Raw genomic sequence first — 18,678 nt, 5'->3', positions numbered from 1 at the left:
AGAATTAATGTAATGTTGAACACATAGCGAGAGTAAGGTACACGAAACCATGTCCTACCTCGACAAAGAGTGGCTCGGTGTTCTGTAAAATTTGCTTCAAAATGTATTCCATCACCAAACGACGAGACATTCGACTCTCGCTGAAGGACGAATAGTCTAAGATTATGTTGTCCAAATAATCACCCTATTAAAATAAGTAATAAAAATGACATACAGAAGAACATGCGGATTTCCATTCAATGATTTTGCATGTTTAAAGTTAGCACAACTCCCGAATTCCGTGTGAGTTGATCTGCACCAAAGCCTACCCAGGCACCAAAGAAGAATTTATTTGTATGTGATATTCAAAATCTGAGCATTGCTCTCCCACAATTCACATCACACCCTTTCTCTCTTTTCACTTTGTCTCAGCAGCAGCGGCAGCAGCATATATCTTCTAGCCTTGAGCCACTAACCCACTTCCTCTTAATCCATCTGCTCACTGAACCGAATCATACTTCAGCATAATCCACCAATTGGGCATCGCTAAGGAACCGCTCTTCTTCCTTATGACTGCCAGGGTTCTACCAGCTGTTGACATCTCTAATGGTTACAGTTGTTGTAACCTCTGATGCAGATTGCAATAATAGTGCCATCATCAAAGTGACATACAGAACTAAGGGGCATATTTACAAAGAAATGAAGCAGCGCGGCACTTGAAGCAATTTAGCAATGCTGCGCTGAGTCATTTAAAAAAATACAAGGACACGCTGTATTCACCCCTGTGTTTTCCCTTGCGCCGGCACAAAAAAAAAATGCCTAGCGCCAATGCAGACACCCTTGCGCCATGGAGCAAGGGTACCTGCATTATAAGAATGATTGTTTATGTGCAGGATGGGGCACCTTCCTGCATATAAGCAATCATTAAATGTGATTTGCTCCTTCTATGTCTGCTGCAGAATGCAACACAGATAGAAAGAGCAATAAACGATGCTGAGCCAATCGGTCGCCTGCTTTTCAAGGGCGTTAGTATTTGGTGCAGGGTCAGATTTACAGATCCTTGTAAATCTGAGGTAGTATCAAAAAACGATGGACGTTGCAGTGGAACGCCCACAGCAACACCCACTGCACGCCCCTTTGATGCAGAAAACTGTGTGAAATGGTACAATATTTCAAACGCTGCATTAAACCACGAAGTGGCTTATCACTGCATTGTAAATAGGGAGCAGGGCATTGCGCCACTGCAGCGTCGTAAAACATCATGCTACGGTGGTGCAATGCTCTTGTAAATATGCCCGTGGGTTTTCCGCTTTTAATACAAAGGGAACCATTGATTCAAGTCATTAGATAAAAATCAGTGTCTAAAGGAAAACAGGTCACCCAGCAGTTGGAAAATAGAAAGCGCATAATGCACGTAATAACACTTAGCACTTATTCACAAATATCCACATTGTGTTAAAAGGAGGAGTACGCTAGAGTGATATAAACTCATTCGTGCCCAAACCAGTGCTTAATTTGGTCCCGTGGTTTCCGGTGCTCGACACTGGCACTTAATTGTGAACACCGGGGCTTGTGACAGTCTGCCACAAGGTGGCGATGTCTATCTAATTTAGAGATGACCACAACAAAAGGTAATTATTAATTCAATATACATTCAAAATTACAATTTCCTGCCACCAAAGCCATTCTTATAGCCTTGTGGGCCTGAAATAGTTCGAATTGTCACACTTGCAGTAGTGTGATGGTTAATAGTTGTGTTGTTACTATTATTAGCAGCGTGGCAGGGGCAATGTGTGGTGCAAGCTGCAGTGGCCTCCTGATGATAGCCCTGGCACTTATGTTGTTACAAATTAAGCACTGGTCCAAACTTAGAAACATCCAACGCTTGTCTTCTGAAGAGAGGATCCCACATACCTGCAGAAACGGGTACACCTTGGCAACAAAAACTCTGAAGTCCTGGACCGTCAACAAAGACACAGAATTCAGCAGGTCAGCCATTAGCACAACGTAGCGCAATACAGACGGATCCAGGTCTCCACGGAGGACGTGGCCCAGGACGGCTATCTCCTGTAGGCAGATAGTGAAGAGGACTATCATGCTAGGGATCTTCATCATCAGAACACTTTTGGTCCCTCATTACCATCCCTCTGGAGAAATGACCCCTCATTAAATCAAACATTCACAACGAAGAGGCGGAAGAGGAGCTTGTCTAGGCAGACTACTGTTGGACGCTGCTCTCTTTCCTATGCCTGTCCAGGCACCCTTATGTGGACTATGCCTGTCCATGCATAATGGTCACAATTTCTCATCCAGCTGGTGATTATGCCTATTTAAGGACACCATCATTCGTCCTGCATCCTCCAGTTTTCTAATCGGTATTGACCCCTTCCATATATCAGACACTAAAGACTTCATTTATAGATTGTAGGAAAAGTGCAAAAACAGTGGTAACTTAAAAAAAGCAAAACTATTCTAACATATTCCAAAAATGTTATGAGGATTGTGAATAAACTTTTAGCTTCCAAATTGCCAGCAATAAATTGGTGGTTTAAGGTTTAGTGTTAATACTTGTCACTGCATGCCTAAAAGGTGCACGTTTGGTGCCCTTTGGACTAGATGCAGAGTACAGTATTATCTGATGGTGATTTTCAGGGAGTTCAAGGCTGCCACTACTGCCTACAATGTCTGGAGCTGCTCATGTCAACTGACCAGTAGCATGTTAGTTTTGTGAAATCTGAGTGTGTGTCATGATGCAGCGTAGGTCATGCTTACCACTAGGTGCTGTCCTGAGCGACAAGTTACATTAAGGCTCATGAGCATTAATGTCTGCCTGATCAGCAACCTCACATCTTAGAATAACATGCTTCTTGAAACAGCTGAATAAAAACAAGTAGGACTATATGCCCCATGAGCCCATAGGCCTCTTATAAGACTTGACAAAGGTGGCAGCCCCTTGAAGCACAGAGAATACGTGAATCGTCATGGATAGGCAGCCATGATACATAATTGTTGCGGCCAGGACTTGGAATCTGTTATCTGATCTTCTATGAAACAGACAAAGAAACCTGAAAATCAAAGAAGTATATTGCAAAATTAGACTTGTATTTGTTTATTTCACAAGGCGTTATCCATAGTGATTTCAATCTTGATAGCACTTGTTTGGTCTACAAAGGCCATTCATAGGATTACAAACTATCACACTGTTTACTCCACAAGGATTCAATTGTATGGTTCATGAACTGTTAAAAACTGTAATGGAAGTATATGTATTGTGTGGTATGGCAATATCAAAGTTAGGGAATATATATATATATATATATTTAATGGAGTTTTAGTGGATTCTTTAATGGATTTCTAATGGTTTGACTAATGTTATAATCAACGGATTGCTGTATACTATAATGTGAACACCTTAAGTATGTGTGAAACCATATAAGGATAATGAATTATTATGATGTTCATTCTCTGTTTATTATCCAGTCTTATCCATGCTGTACGTCTCTGCATATATAAAGCAAGAGGGCAGTATTTGAAGATTGAGTAATTTGCAAATTTTTTCCAGTGGTGGCTAAAGAGGGAAAATCTACCCTATATTAGGAGAAGTATTAAGCCCACTGACCTGCTGTAAATCTATGCATAAACTGTCATCATCATACTGTGGGAGTAAGTCTTCCCCTTCATCAATAGAGTCATCTCCAGGTGGTAGTAAACTCTGGTCAGAGTCAGAACTAAAAAGATAATGGATCCTCTGATGATGACTCCATGGTAGGGGAGATATATTGTCGAAATCAGCTGGCACTGGAACCATGTGTGGTGAAGTGGAATCGACGTGCTACCTCAGTCAGGGTTGACACTGATTTGGCTCAGGGCTGGACATCAGAGGCTGCACCGATTCTCCTCCAGCTCTAGAAACATTAGTACCGGCATTGATAGAATAGATACTATTGCAGGTCTTGGGGCCAAAGTGGAAGTCAGTGCAGAGCCCGGGGCTCAGAAGGCACCATTGATGGATCCTCCGGTGGTAAACAGGCTTAAGAAACCTGCACATGTTTGGGGTCCAACATGTGCAACAGAGGAAACCAGAAGAGTGCTAAAAATATGTAGCATGGACTTCTTATCCCCTTGTGTGCTCATGACAAGCCCAGGCCATCATGATTCACAGTTGAGCTGTGCTTCTGACACCTGGTCCCGTCATAACGCAGCAGCTCCGTCCACGCGCGGTTTATTCCCCGCCTGTGCTGGAGAATTAATGAGTGGGAGGGGTCATGATGAGACCAGGCCGTCATGAACATGTACAGTTATGCTACACAGTCTCCGTTCACCTCCAGTTGCAGGAGGGTGGCTCATTGCATGACTAAGTCGTGTATGACAAGGAGAGAAGTAGGGAGAGTATATGACACTCTTGTTCCCCGGTCAATTATCAATAAACAAAAGAAGAGTGTCTAGGAGGAGGCTGAGCCGTTCTAGGGAGCACAATAACAGCCACACTGGGTTGTTTAAGAAGGCCCTCACTCACCACCTAGTGATGACATGCTTCATCATCGGGCCCCACCAAAGAGACCGAGTGTCTCTTTGGTGTGCTGCAACGCCAGGATTACTGCGGAGCGGGATGGTGAGTTAAGGGCGTGTTGAATGGAAATGAACATTTAGTGAGTGGTGAGGGTATTAAAAATAGTCAGTAGTGTATTTGAGGTAATTTTATTAAATGATCACTAAAGACAAAAGCTATAAAAATATGTGAGGACACAGTCCACTTTAATTGAGTGGTGGGTTCCTAAAGAGTAGTCGACATGTTTCTTGCCATCGAAACGGTGTTAATTTACCCGGCTATTCGTCAGGACTGGGTGTGATAAACCCTGGCGGTATGGGCACACTAAGGCCCACCCTTACCTAGGGACGTGAGTGTGAAAATTATAAAAATAGTGGGTGAAAAAGTGCAAAAAAATTAGGAATAGTTGACTTATTCCTAATTACTCCTGGTTTAGGAGGCTTCTACTGATCGTTTCTGCACCTGAAAGATAAGAGGACAGAGACATACAGATAGAACAAGACACACATTTAGAATTACTCCTAGGTAAGGGTGGGCCTCAGTGTGCCCATACCGCCAAGGTTTATCACACCCAGTCCTGACGAATTGCCGGGTAAATTAACACCGTTTAGATGGCAAGAAACATGTCGACTACTCTTTAGGAACCCACCACTCAATTAAAGTGGACTGTGTCCTCACATATTTTTATAGCTTTTGTCTTTAGTGATCATTTAATAAAATTACCTCAGATACACTACTGACTATTTTTAATACCCTCATCACTCACTAAATGTTCATTTCCATTCAACACGCCCTTAACTCACCATCCCGCTCCGCAGTAATCCTGGCGTTGCAGCACACCAAAGAGACACTCGGTCTCTTTGGTGGGGCCCGATGATGAAGCATGTCATCACTAGGTGGTGAGTGAGGGCCTTCTTAAACAACCCAGTGTGGCTGTTATTGTGCTCCCTAGAACGGCTCAGCCTCCTCCTAGACACTCTTCTTTTGTTTATTGATAACTAAGTCGTGCCCAGAGCCCAAGCACCAAAGGCAGACCTCATGTGGGTCCTTTACCCACATCTGTTTTCTACTGTCATGGCATGGTTTGAACCCTGTAGTTTTAGGTGGGAACATTGTTTCCCTTACCCGCTGGATTTTGAGTCTGAAGATCATCGAATACTGACGAAAGAGGGGGCAGAGCTCTGGATCCATGTTTGAAAATGCAGAAAGAAAGTAGTTGCTGGTGGTGCTTGCATTAGGCTCTACTTGTCACTTCTGCAATGGAACTTAGCCAATGCAGAGCCATATAGAGACACCTGACAGCAAGCGGAATTACTGCTATGAAAAGTTTCCAGATGTAGTATGGCGCCTGGGGACTATTCTAAAGGAGAGGAATATGCAGTTAAAAGTATAAATCACAAATATAATTTCCCTGTCAATTTGCCAACGTTTATTTAACAAAACCAAGCTCACTCCACTCCTCAACTAACCCGGCATACTGGTGAGTATTTCCATACTGCAGCCAGGAAATCCTGAAGGCCAAAGGAGCTTGTGTTCTCCAGTTGGTAATGCTCAGTAAAAAGGCGGCACATCACCTCCTGTGGGGAAAAAGATGGTTTACAATCAGGTTTGATAATGTAGTCTGAAATTATGGCAGAATGAAGAGAATGGTTTTGCTTTTTAGAAGAACAAGGAAATAGTTATCGGACAGCAATCACACAACAAATGGTCATTCATCCATACAATAAACTTTTAGATGTCTGGGATTCTGCATGTTTTAGCATAGCCCTGGTTTAAGTTTGTACTGGTCCAGAATTGATAAGTTCTAAAAAGACTTGTTGGAGAAAAAGAATCTGGTTCCAGAATTCCTATCACCAGGGACCCTATTAAAGAGTCTGTCCAGGGGGTTATTGAGCATGTGCACCCATTTTGTGCACCCCGGGGCACTTTGGTATTACAGAAGGGGCCGCAGACGCTTGTACGGCCCCTTCTGTAATACAGATAGCGCTGGCACATTCGTAGCACGAGCGCTATCGATAGAGAGTGTTCCCTCTTTTGCAAGGGGATGCGGCCCGATGCAAATGAAGGAATCACTTTGCCTCTGCGCTCCGCTTTATTTTGGATATAGTTGCAGAGGCAGGCATGCCATTAGGTTGCACATAGAAAGCTCGCCACAAAAAGGTGGTACACTTTCAGTGCACCTCCTAAAGGCAGCCCTCTGAGGGGAGAAAAGAGGTCCTATGGACCCCCCAGACATCCCTTTTGAAGGTAGTTGCAGTTGCTCACTGCACCCTCCTGCAATGGGATCTCCCTCCCCTCTTGAAAGTGCAGGCCCCCGCACAGTGAAACACAGAGCGAATTTGAAGCAGCTGCTCCATATTTCACTTGAATGCGGTGCCCCCAGGGCAAAGTGACTTTGCGACTGCCCTGAGGGCAAATCATTCACTATATTGAAAGTGGCGGAGAGGTCTAGAGGAGGAGGGCTGCAGTTTAGCCCCGGTTGGGGAGGGAGCGGATATTGTCTGTGGCGGAGAGCAGTGCGGTCTCACTATTGTGGTTGCTTTGGAAGCTGGATTGGGAGATGTCCAGGACATGGTTCACTTTGATGAACTCGGAGAGTTGGGCGTTGATGGCCTTCTCGATGACCTAGGCTGGGAAGGGGAGCAGGGAGATGGGTCTGAAGTTCTTGAGGTCTGTTGGGTCGGCGGATGGCTTCTTCAGCAGGATGTTGATTTCGGGGAAGGTGGTGGTCTAGATCGAGCAGTTAATGGTGTGGCAGAGCTTGGGGGCAATGGAGGTGGCTGCTCTATCGAAGAAGTGGTACGAGCAAGGGTCCAAGGGGGCTTTGGAGGAGATGATCTTCATTGTCTTGAATGTGTCGTCTGTGGTAAGCGGATTTCAATAGAACAGGATCTGTTGAGTGCAGTGGTGTCGGACATGGTGGGGGGGGTCTTGGTTATCGGAACTGCATTACATTAGGAACACCTTCGTCTAGTTCTGCATTTTTAAGTCAACAATACTTTGAATGCTGAGAACTGTAGAAATGCAAATGTTTATTCAAATAGTACAAACAACCTCGATTTAGCCTTTTTCTTAGTACTCTAAGTTTTTGTAGATATGGGAATTGAGGCAAGGGGCAGCCCAGGATCAAAGAATTGGGGCCTATTCACAAACAGTATTATGTAGTACATTTGTAGTACTACTTAAGTACTACAAATTGCAATTCACAAGTCTACATGCTGAGAGCTCCACTCACATAGCTATACATTATAGTTGTGAATGTAATGTGGCAAGCACAAGGGGGCAGCTGGAAAATGAGTAAAACGTTCTCCTATATGAGAGGGGTTTAGTGAGGGGTAAGAAGGGTTTTATGGAGGAACAAGTAAATGCAAACACTCACCCACAAAAGAGAAAGGCAAGTGCTACTCCCAAACTGCACTTCTACAGGTACTATAGCCAAAAAGGTCTCTAAACAGTAGTAAATGTACTCCAACCCAACCTTTGAGTAAGTCCTGCATAACACATAGCCTCTCACAGGTAAAGCAACACACTACCATGGAATGCAATGGAGGTGGAGACTTAAAAAACACACCCACAGCAAACATTGTTAAATAGATAAAATGATTCCTATTTTGAAAATAAATACATGTGCTTTAATTTTAAGTATATATATATATATATATATATATATATATATATATATATATCCAAAATCAGTTTTACCCCACTTTGAAGAGCCTCCAGACAGGTAAGGTTACATCTTCGTTTTTATTGCAGGTTTACAGCGCTGGGAAGAAAAACAGAAGTCCTGTTTAAAAGTGAAAGCCTGACGCGTTTCGTGCTCGTGGAGCACTTCCTCAGAGGCTTATTTGACTCTGCGCCGAGCATGAATGTTCCTTTTAATCACTTGCACCTGCCATGATAAGCGTCAGCACCCCAGTGCTTGCTGGTGCATGGAGTCCAGTTTCATCACGCTGCAGTGCGCTGCTCGCACAATGTATAATTTCTTAAAAAATTGAACCACAGTGGGCCAGGAAATTGCCATCCTTTCTCCTGCGCTGTGAATGCCCTCCTGCAACACGACCTTTCTGCCAACATCACGCTGCTCTGCATTAGCTGCAGCATGACCACACTTGCTGCGTGGTGGGGCTCCTCACGACCGGGACCGGCCGTTACAACATCCAAAATCAGTTTTACCCCACTTTGAAGAGCCTCCAGACAGGTAAGGTTACATCTTCGTTTTTATTGCAGGTTTACAGCGCTGGGAAGAAAAACAGAAGTCCTGTTTAAAAGTGAAAGCCTGACGCGTTTCGTGCTCGTGGAGCACTTCCTCAGAGGCTTATTTGACTCTGCGCCGAGCATGAATAAGCATGAAATAAGCCTCTGAGGAAGTGCTCCACGAGCACGAAACGCGTCAGGCTTTCACTTTTAAACAGGACTTCTGTTTTTCTTCCCAGCGCTGTAAACCTGCAATAAAAACGAAGATGTAACCTTACCTGTCTGGAGGCTCTTCAAAGTGGGGTAAAACTGATTTTGGATATATATATATATATATATATATATATATATATATATATATATATATATATATATATATATATATATATATATATATATATATATATATATATATCTGGAAACCCTCAAACCACTTCCTGAGATCTCCCAACGGCAGTCAGGCGAGGAAAGAGACACAGACCTCCGAGGTTTTCAAGTGGGCAGTGATTTTATTAAGTGACCCAACACAACGCGTTTCAAGCCCGTAAGCCCTTGATCACGTGTCACAGATTGAATACACCATCATCTATATTTAAAGTGCAAAGGTGCCCCTCCCACTGTTTGCATCATAGGTCACATGTGCAAAAACATAGAAGAAATCCTGTTTATATTGTTACTATCTGTATTAACAACAACACTATTTGGATAGGCATATTACTATTGACACACGACAAAAATAGTATAGTCCTATTTACATATATACATAATAATGACCTATACATTGCCTGCGTGCCACTGAACTTATTTAAAATAATAAATACAGTTCATTTCATTAAAACTACTTCTCTATAAAGGCTAAATCCCTTTATGGTAGCCGTATTTTCCAACATTAGTCATGGGATAATATATAACCGGTTAAATCCGTTTATAGAACCCCTCTGTGTTGTATAGTTTGTCATAAGAAAAACAGTTCATTTTGTTTTCACACACTATCTAATCTATAGTATTGGAGGGGTAATTAGAAAGTGCTAAAAGTGCATCCCGATAAAAATCGTAAAGTGCAAGTGCAAAATGGTGTAGATTTCCCAAACTCTTCAAATGTATGTGCTAGGTCCTGTTTTCTTTACACCACAAGAACTAAATTGGTTCATTAATTCTACTGGTTAAACAGTCTCTTAGAATCCTAAAAACCATTTGAAAGCATAAAAGAATATTCAACTTTAGTTAATGCATTTTGGGAAATTAATTGTGAGGAAAAGTATGTACACAAGAATTATATACATTATTATATACAAGGACAAATTCATAGATGCGCCATATGGACAAAACCAGAATGTTGAACCAACGTGTCAAGCCCATGCCTTGCCCAGCTAGTTCTACAGAAAGCTACGCATGTCTTCCGTTGTGTTCAACCCATTGGGCCATTTGCAATCTAAGTCCAAAATATATTTGGTCTCCAGTTGCCGGAGTTGGCGTTCTCTGTTGCCCCCTCTCCTCTTTCTGCTAACAGCGTCAATTACATAATAAGAAAGGCAATTGATGTTATTGGCATGCACTTTCTTAAAATGTCTGGCAACAGGATATGTTGCATCGCTGTGCAGAATGGCCCTAATATGCTGCAATATCCTGACGTGCACCTGTAGCTTCGTGCTACCCACGTAGCGTAGCCCACAGGTGCAAGTCAGGACATATACAGCATATTCGGTTTTGCAGTTGTAATTTCCCCTTATCAAATTGGAAGTAGTCTTGAATGGTGTATGGTACGAGAACATGTTGCACCCAAAATTGCACGCTCTACATGTTGTACACTTGGTAAAGCCTTTCTTCGATGGTATCCAAGTGGTGACTTTTTTAATTTCTGGGGATACCTTGTCTAATCTCGTACCCATAGTGCTGCTTCTTCTAAATGTAATCACCGGTTTCTCTGCTATCCTGTTCTGTAGGATGTTATCTGTCAGAACTACAGGCCAATGCTAATTAATAATTGACCTGATCTGACGTTCCTCCCTATTAAATGTTGTTATTACTCTAGGAGTGTTGATTACCTTAGAAGGGCTATCGAGAATAGTTATATTAGGGCTTTCCTCTTCAGAAAAAAGGCTACTTCTAGATCTAGTTTTTGCCTTTTCTTCTGCTTCCCTAATCATTTTAGTAGAGTATCCTCTGTTCTTTAGTCTCGTTACTAAGTCAGATTTACATTTTTCAAATTGCTCCTCACTGCTGCAAATTCTTTTTATCCTTAGGATTTCTCCATATGGGATACTAGCAATGAGGTGCTTTGGATGCGAGCTGGTAGCATGCAAAGTAATGTTGCCTGACGTGGCTTTCCTATAGAGCGTGCTCGCTAAATTATTCTCATGGACAAAGATCTTAACGTCAAGAAATTCAATTTCTCTTTTCTCAATGTGAGAGGTGAATCTTAAGTTTAGTTCATTGTTATTGATCGTATTCACAAATAAGAATGCTTCCTCCTCACTTCCCTCCCACAGAATGAACACATCATCTATATATATATGTATATATATATATATATAAAATAAACTAATATATGATTAAACAATGTCATAATACTTGTTTTAATATTACAATTATAATAACATTTTTAAATGATTTCAAATAATTTGTAATAATTCTATACTTAACAATTAATACATTTTAAATGTTATTACATTTGAAAACAAAAAAAATGTATTTGGCTGGGACTCTTCATGTATTCTTTAGGGATATTATTTTTAAATTAAATAATTTTAAATAATTATTTAATACACCGTTGGGGCAATGTGTAGTAAAATTGTATTTGATTATTGCTTGATTGTTTATAAAGTTATTACATTCACATTTTATAATAAAATAGCATTAGTATGTGTTTTAAAGTGTAATCATATTTAATAAACTTTTCTATACTTTACTATGGCTAGCTGTCTGAGGTGGCGAAGACCGCCACCTACGTGTGAAATGTTTTGAGTAGTAACTTTATACTCATAAATCCTTCTCTAGGAGGCCCCACTGGGTGGCGGAGACAAGTAAGTCTTCACCTAGGAGTAGATTTACCCGTAGGAAATGGTAAGCAGCAAAAACATGTCAAGTTACTTCTAGGTGCAGTAATATTTACACATGAGTAAATTTACACATGTAAATTTACCTTTGTTTGTCAGACTCAAAGTGGTAATGTGGAAAGTTCAAGATTAGAACCCTGGAACCAAAAAAACAGCTCCTCAGCCAACAAACGAACTACTGGTCTAGTCTAGTATAAATACTATTAGTCCCAGCAATCAAAGTGCTCCTGTCTCCAAACCTTGACAGGATAACAATGCTCCTGGACACAAGAGGCATGTTATCTATCCCTCGCCATTAGAACGGTTTGCTTGTTATGCTTTTTTATTTGCAGCTTCAGCCAATAAATGTATGTTCCACATTCGCCCCTTGCCCTTCACTCACTGCTACCGAAGTCAGCCTGAATCGCACTTGTGCTTGTGATATATACAGACTGCTGCTCGGTGATGACGAGGGTCATTCGAATTCAGCAAAATGTCAGCCATAAACTCTCTCATGCTCCCAGAATGCCCACATAATTGGATGTGGTGGGGGCGTGCAGGGACCAGGGCAAATTTAGCTAGCAGTGCATGGGCATCCTAGATAGGGTGACCAAGAGTCCCAGATTTGCCAGGACAATCCTGATTTTTCACCATCTGTCCCGGATAATGTCAGTTCATTTAGCATGTTCTGGTGTTCAGAGAGGGACGACTAAACATCATGTGTGCCAGCGCAGAACGAATTACCAGCCATTGGCATGAAGCAATTTAGCTAGCAGCGATGATGTTGTGCGCAAATTTGCACATTTTTCCTCAGTACCTAACAGCCTGTGCTTTCTGAGTTGATGAGCACTGGTGGTTAAGTCATTGTGACTCCCATGGATGATGTAAAACTGTGCTCCTACACCTATGCTTGTGGAATGTCCTGGTTCTTGGCTTTTAAAATCTGGTCACCCTAATCCTAGGGCAGCCAGAGCACTCATGCACCTGAGACCCCAATCTGCTCCACACTAAAAGTGCAAAATCCACCTGTTCCCAAAACCATGGATGCTTCTTCTCCCTCAATCCATCTCAGTTTCTTCTTTGTGAGGCTATGCTGGTGACAGAAACAATGGTCTGGGAAACTCTGTGAGTACAGCATTGTCTATGCCAACCTGTTACCCTCCCGCTCCTACTCCACGTTAAGAGGATTCCATGTGAAAAACAAGCATTGGCAAGCCAAGAGGTGTGACAGTGACTGTCAACTGTTTGCTTTGTCAATGCTTATTTCGTTTTTGTAAATCCTTATAGTTGGAACAGCTGCTGGGTCCTCGTCAACATAAAACGGAACATAGGACACAATCAAAATAATATTTGGGTGTCAAAAAGCACACTTCGCAATAAAAGTCCCCTGCACTGAAGGGAACTGCTTGTTTACGGGTGTGCAGTTTGTGAAAGAGCACAGCTCCATCACTCACAGTGATGTTAGCCTGAGGGGGTCTGACACATTGCCCCTTGCTCTGTGCTGTGTGGTAGGTGAGAAAACATGTGAAGACACAACAACAGACCAATGGATAAGGAGGGTTGTCTGAAAGTCCCTGTAAGAAAGTATATTACTTATAATTTTAGTAAAATCAAAAGGTTTTGCTACCGACAGACCTAATTCAAACAGTCAAAGCGTAGACTAGCAAAATCATATCTCAAAAATACAACTGCAAAAGTATAGACCAAACACAAACACATACCTACAGTAATGTTGATCTGTTTTCTCTGAATCACAGCCGATGGAGCACCTGGTATAACTACTGTCATCGATGCTGCAAATGTAACTACCCAGGTCAATCACAGGTGCGGCACAGTGCACGTATGAGGCCAATGCGCCCATGGGTGAGCCAAGACTTATTGCCCTCATAAGACGGAGGAGCAGGGCAGAGATCAGTGGCCAACCCCAATAACTGAACTCTGCATTTAGTAGCTCCTCTCTAACTCAACGCAGGTATTCCGTGATGTCATTGAATCTTATTAAACTTTCTGGGTGTACATCCAGGATCTTAATTAAGTATTCATATAAGCGGTGGCCAAGTTCGATCCTCGAGGTCAGTAAGAGCCGCTAGTTTCCAGGATCTACACAACAAATTGGCAATGAAGAGAATACACCTTCTGAAGTTAGAATAGACCCCGTGAACAGAAGCAACTAGATGGTATAGAGAAGAAGCACGAAATGTACAGACTACTAGAAATGATGGCGAACTGGAAGGAGTTCTTAATGAAAGGACCAAGCGAACTGCAATTAGGGGCCTTATGCGATCCAGAGATCAAGATGTTATATCTAAGAAAACAAGGGACCCTCTTGGCTCCACGCTGAAGGTGGAGGAAAATGGACCTCACAAAGAGAGCAAGAGTTTACACTAGTTTCCTGCTGGACGTTTGATCAACTTTCAGATAGTTCTTTTTTTTTAAGGAGATATTATATAATGATTATGGGAGTCCGACCAGACGTGAAAGGTAAGTGGCTATTGTGCGCTGCAGAATCTTCTCTTCTCTATGCTAGTGTCTAATTTAGACATTGCATAATTAATATTATTAAGGCCGCCCATTCGGTGTGGTGCAGAGGGGTGTGGCAGCAGCGCCTGGAGTTGCGTACAAGGAGGGTCGCGTATGGCAGCGGCACGGCCCTAAGAGCAGGGTTCCTGATGGTCGTGGATGTGGCCATTCAGTAGGCCGGGAAGGATGGAAGAGTGCAGGGGACGGTGAACGGAGCTGGCAGGAGTGGGAAAAAGAGGTGGGAAAGGTAAGAATTCTGCAGGAGGGGCAGGAGGTGAGCGAAAAAGGCACCGAATAAGGTCATCAAAGGAATGAGGGGGGGGGAGAGCTGTACGAGCTAAACAAAAGAGCTGATGAAACGCAAGAGAAAACAAATGCTACAGGTAGAAAAAAAAGTGAGAAGCATACGCAAGGAGCGAAAAAGGGCGCAGCGAGAGAGTGAGAACAACTGAACGATAATAGTAAAAAAGCAAAGAGAAGCAGAAAGACCGAGGCAATAACAAGACACAAGAAGAGATAATAACATGGAAAAAAAGAGGCAAAGAGGCTATAACAAGGCAGACAGACAAGAATAGAAACAGGTCAGAGGCAGAAAACAAGGCAGCAGACATGAATAGGAACAAGTCAAAGGCAGAATACAAGGCAGCCAGATCTACAAACAGAAGAGAAGGTCGTGCAAGAGTCAGAAAGGTGAAAAAGAGCGTGACAGTGGAGAGCAGCAGGAGACAAGTGTGTGACACCATTAGCTCAAGAGCATTTTGTATGCAAGTCCACAGTGTACTTAGCTTTATCCTGGGATTACTCTGACACTGTGGTGCACTGGTGACTGGTAAGTATTTTGTACCAAGTGCATAACTTGCTTAGTGACTCAATACAAACAGAGCTGCATACAAAATACTCACAAAGCACTGTTTTTTTACGCAAAAAAGTGAACATTACTAACTTTGTGCATTCCTTCAACTTTTGGCTAGAAATACCTCAGGTTTATGATGGAAAAATAACTTCTCTCGTACACCTCGCCATAAATGGTCTGTTGTTGAGACCTTTGCCTGTGGCTACTGATCCTGTAATCTGTCTACTTCTACTTTTCTGCCCCCAGGCCTGCAGTTTTTTGCGATGTTTAAAGGACTGCCGTGGCCCAAGGGCATTGAGTAGTTTACAACAGACACTGTGCTTTTTATGCATGGAGAGATTAAGTAATTTGCCTTCCTTCTCCAGTCTGTTGTCAGTGACCCTACAGTTGGTGATTAGTTGCCTATTTGGTCGCAGTCTGCAGCATTCCGTGTTCTTTTGTGTCTGTATCTGGCTCTCCCTGCACGCAAGTTCGGCATCTTTTGATGGCGGATTTTGGAGGTGTGTTTCTGAGCCGCTGCTACTTCAGACACAGAGGTTATTCCAACCGGCACCAGGCTTTCCCCTTCAAAGCCTCAATCGCCTTAAATGTTTTATCAAAACAGCTCTCTAGCTGGATACAAGCCTCTGAAATCCCGGACGCATTCAGGGCCCACAAAACCCCCATTGAGCAGACGAGCCACTCGGGCTTCTATGCCCTCTGAGGTAATGTGGGCCAAAATAATGGCAGGTTCGCCCCAAAATGAAAACTTTTCAAAGACGATGGCTCTTGAGACGAGGACCCCCTTAATTCCCGGCGTTTCACCTCTTTAGGGGGAACACTGCAGACATTACAATGACAAAGGGCCTTGTAAAGTGGGATTATGTTGCTGCTGGCCTGGATTTCCCTTCGTGCCCAGGCGGGGTCTTTCATTCTCGTGTCCAGTTTTTATCCTCCTGCCCACTCCGGGACCCCCGTGCCTGTAATGGAATAGTCGCCATTACAATCCAATGTTACATCAATCAGCATTTCGCGCCGCCGCCTCATGAAGGGGTTAGGTTCGTGCTTGGGAGGGGTGGGGGGGAGCAGACGACAGGATTACATTCATGAGAGCAGCAGAGATGAAGGGGACACTGGGCCTACAGGCCTCCTATACCATCTATACATGAGACACAGGCGCCTGTCTCCACAGAATGCTACAGAAGAAACAGTGGCCTAATACACATTATGGGGTGCCACAATATGAATAGTGGGGTTTCTATCACCTCCTGTGTAACTAACACTTGCAGTACCCTGAGCTCTATCAAGCTACCTCACCAATACAAAAATATTTGTATTTGCCCTTGCACTACGACATCCATTAGGAGAGATAGCCAATAGGGTCTTAGCAACCAAGTTTCTAAAGTCATGCGTGCTGTGGTGTTGAACCCCACTTTTTTTCTTTGAGTTCTGGGACTTGTAGACCTGTTTTATAATGAAAAACAAAGACTACAAGTAGCAGTATTTAGGAGAAAACCTGGACTGTGACAGCACAACACACATGGATGTGGAAGACTTGCATTGCTGTAGGGCGCAGAGATAGCAGGGCCGAAGACTGAAATTCACCTGTCAAAGCACCAAGGAAGTTGAAACAGGAAGCTAGTTGGTGTGCGCATGTATATACAGTATTCTATACTGTATATATACATAGTATACTTGACAGATTAATAACAAAATAAGTCCTGGTAATCTTAAATGAGTATACAGAAAACAGAAAGAGAGAACACTTTCTGTTCCAGGCCCCAATCTGGAAGCATTTTACCATTTATCTGGATTTTGTGAGGCTGCCTCGTTTCATGGGCATTCCACTAGTGGGGTAGCATGGGCCATAATACAATCATATGGGCCTGTCTTATACCAGGTGGTAAAATACGACTACACTGCAGGTGGTGAGTGTCCCTCTCGTCCTTTGGGCCCAGTGTCACTGCGGCTGCACTAAAGATACCATGTTCTGAATTTCAGAGCAGGGGTGTCGGAAACCTCCCCACCCGGGTTGTCTACTTGTGTCTTCCTTCTTTCAAATGACCGAGTGATCTGGTCGTGAGCGTCAGGTGGAAATTAATTTCACTATGGTTTTTGGTAGACGATGCAGTCCGTGATATGTTTTTGTGCAAGACATAGGGATGGATGGGATACGCTGTCACAAACATGATGGATGTCTCGACCGCAATCATACAACAACATGTTAGCCTATGGCACCTGTAATATGACGTACAGAAAATCTGCAAGGATTTGACAGAGTACTCCATCCGTCAAACTCTAAATAAGCCCGCAGGCAGGTCAAGCATTGCTTAATATTTTCTGGCAGACCAGTGTGCATAGTTTCTAAAAGTGGAAAGCAGATGGCTATTTTTCAATCAAATCTGTAAAGAGCAGAACATCCTACTCTTGTTGGGTGCTTCCATGTTGGTTTCCTGCATTTCTAAATTGCATTTTCGGAGTAAAGACGTGAGCTCGCTGCAATTCTAGCCATTTCAACGTTAAAGAGTTTGGAATGAGGTTGAGATGTTTTTCAATCTGTACAGTGCGTGTATATATACACTTACCGTTGCATTCCACCTTGCGGTTAGGAAGCTCGGAAGTACATTATGAACCCCCTGCTGAGTTACAAGGAAAACTGGAAGAACGAGTGTTCAGCTCAAAGAGAATGACAGAAGATAGGAAAGCAGTGCTGGATGTTCTGTGTTTATGGCTAACGTTAATTTCCGCCCTTCCTCCCCTTTTGCAGTGGCCCTTCCTTGAAGCTCCCACCTGCACCACTTCCGGTGGTGTTGTTGTGGCGTGACAGTCTTAAGTTGCCTGGCCGTTTTCTCAAGATTTTTGAGAAATACATAACAATGGTTTAATTTTTAATGAGATAATAGTCTTCACCCGTACCTCCATCCAATGGCTCCTGAAGGTATTCATGAAAGGGAGGGAGTTGTTTATTTAGTTTCTTTAAGTGAACGAAATCTATGATTTGAAGACTGCAGGGCACTATTGCATTCAGGACTGGGGTATACACAATTCAGGATTGGGGTGTATACACAATTCAGGATTGGGGTATACACAGTTCAGGATTGGGGTATACACTCTCTACCTTAAAGTGTTCCACAAGAGATCCTTCACCCAGAACCAGATCCCCTACTGTCACTCTGCAGGACCATTACGAGTCTGAAAGGAACAAGAATGCCGGGATATGACTGCTTCAGTCAAACGCACAAACATGAGTGGCATAAACTAGTAAAATTGCTCAGTGAGTCAGTGGGTGAATCCCTCTGCTTCTGGGAATGATTGGAGGGGTAGAGCTAGTGTTGAAGCCGCCTTCTGCTTCCCCAGGCTCCTTCGGGCTGCTCTAAAAGCGTTGTCACTGTGTACTATAATATCAACCAGTCTTCACCCAGCGCTATCCCTACCACTTCACCTCACTTCTGCTCCCTTCTCCATTTTCCTTCAAAACGTATCTAGGTGAGTTTCCACCTCATTTCATTTCATCAGGTCACGAGATTTCGAGAAAAGTGTTTGCACACACATTAATTTCTATATAT

General features: G+C 43.0%; 1 protein-coding gene across 1 annotated transcript in view; it reads right to left on the bottom strand.

Moving 5' to 3' along the window:
• LOC147712145 (uncharacterized) overlaps nucleotides 1-18,678 on the bottom strand; it is a 936,609-nt gene that overhangs the window by 87,875 nt on the left and 830,056 nt on the right. Inside the window, exons 18-20 of the mRNA XM_086922921.1 lie at nucleotides 5,998-6,105; nucleotides 1,894-2,046; nucleotides 59-184 (exon numbers count right to left, since the gene is read on the bottom strand). Of these exons, the coding sequence (XP_086779047.1) occupies nucleotides 59-184; nucleotides 1,894-2,046; nucleotides 5,998-6,105 (387 nt within the window). The remainder of the gene's footprint in view (nucleotides 1-58; nucleotides 185-1,893; nucleotides 2,047-5,997; nucleotides 6,106-18,678) is intronic.

This window comes from Lissotriton vulgaris, chromosome 5 (genome assembly GCF_964263255.1).
Source record: "Lissotriton vulgaris chromosome 5, aLisVul1.2, whole genome shotgun sequence".
Taxonomy (NCBI): domain Eukaryota; kingdom Metazoa; phylum Chordata; class Amphibia; order Caudata; family Salamandridae; genus Lissotriton; species Lissotriton vulgaris.
This window is presented reverse-complemented; position numbering and strand designations above follow the sequence as displayed.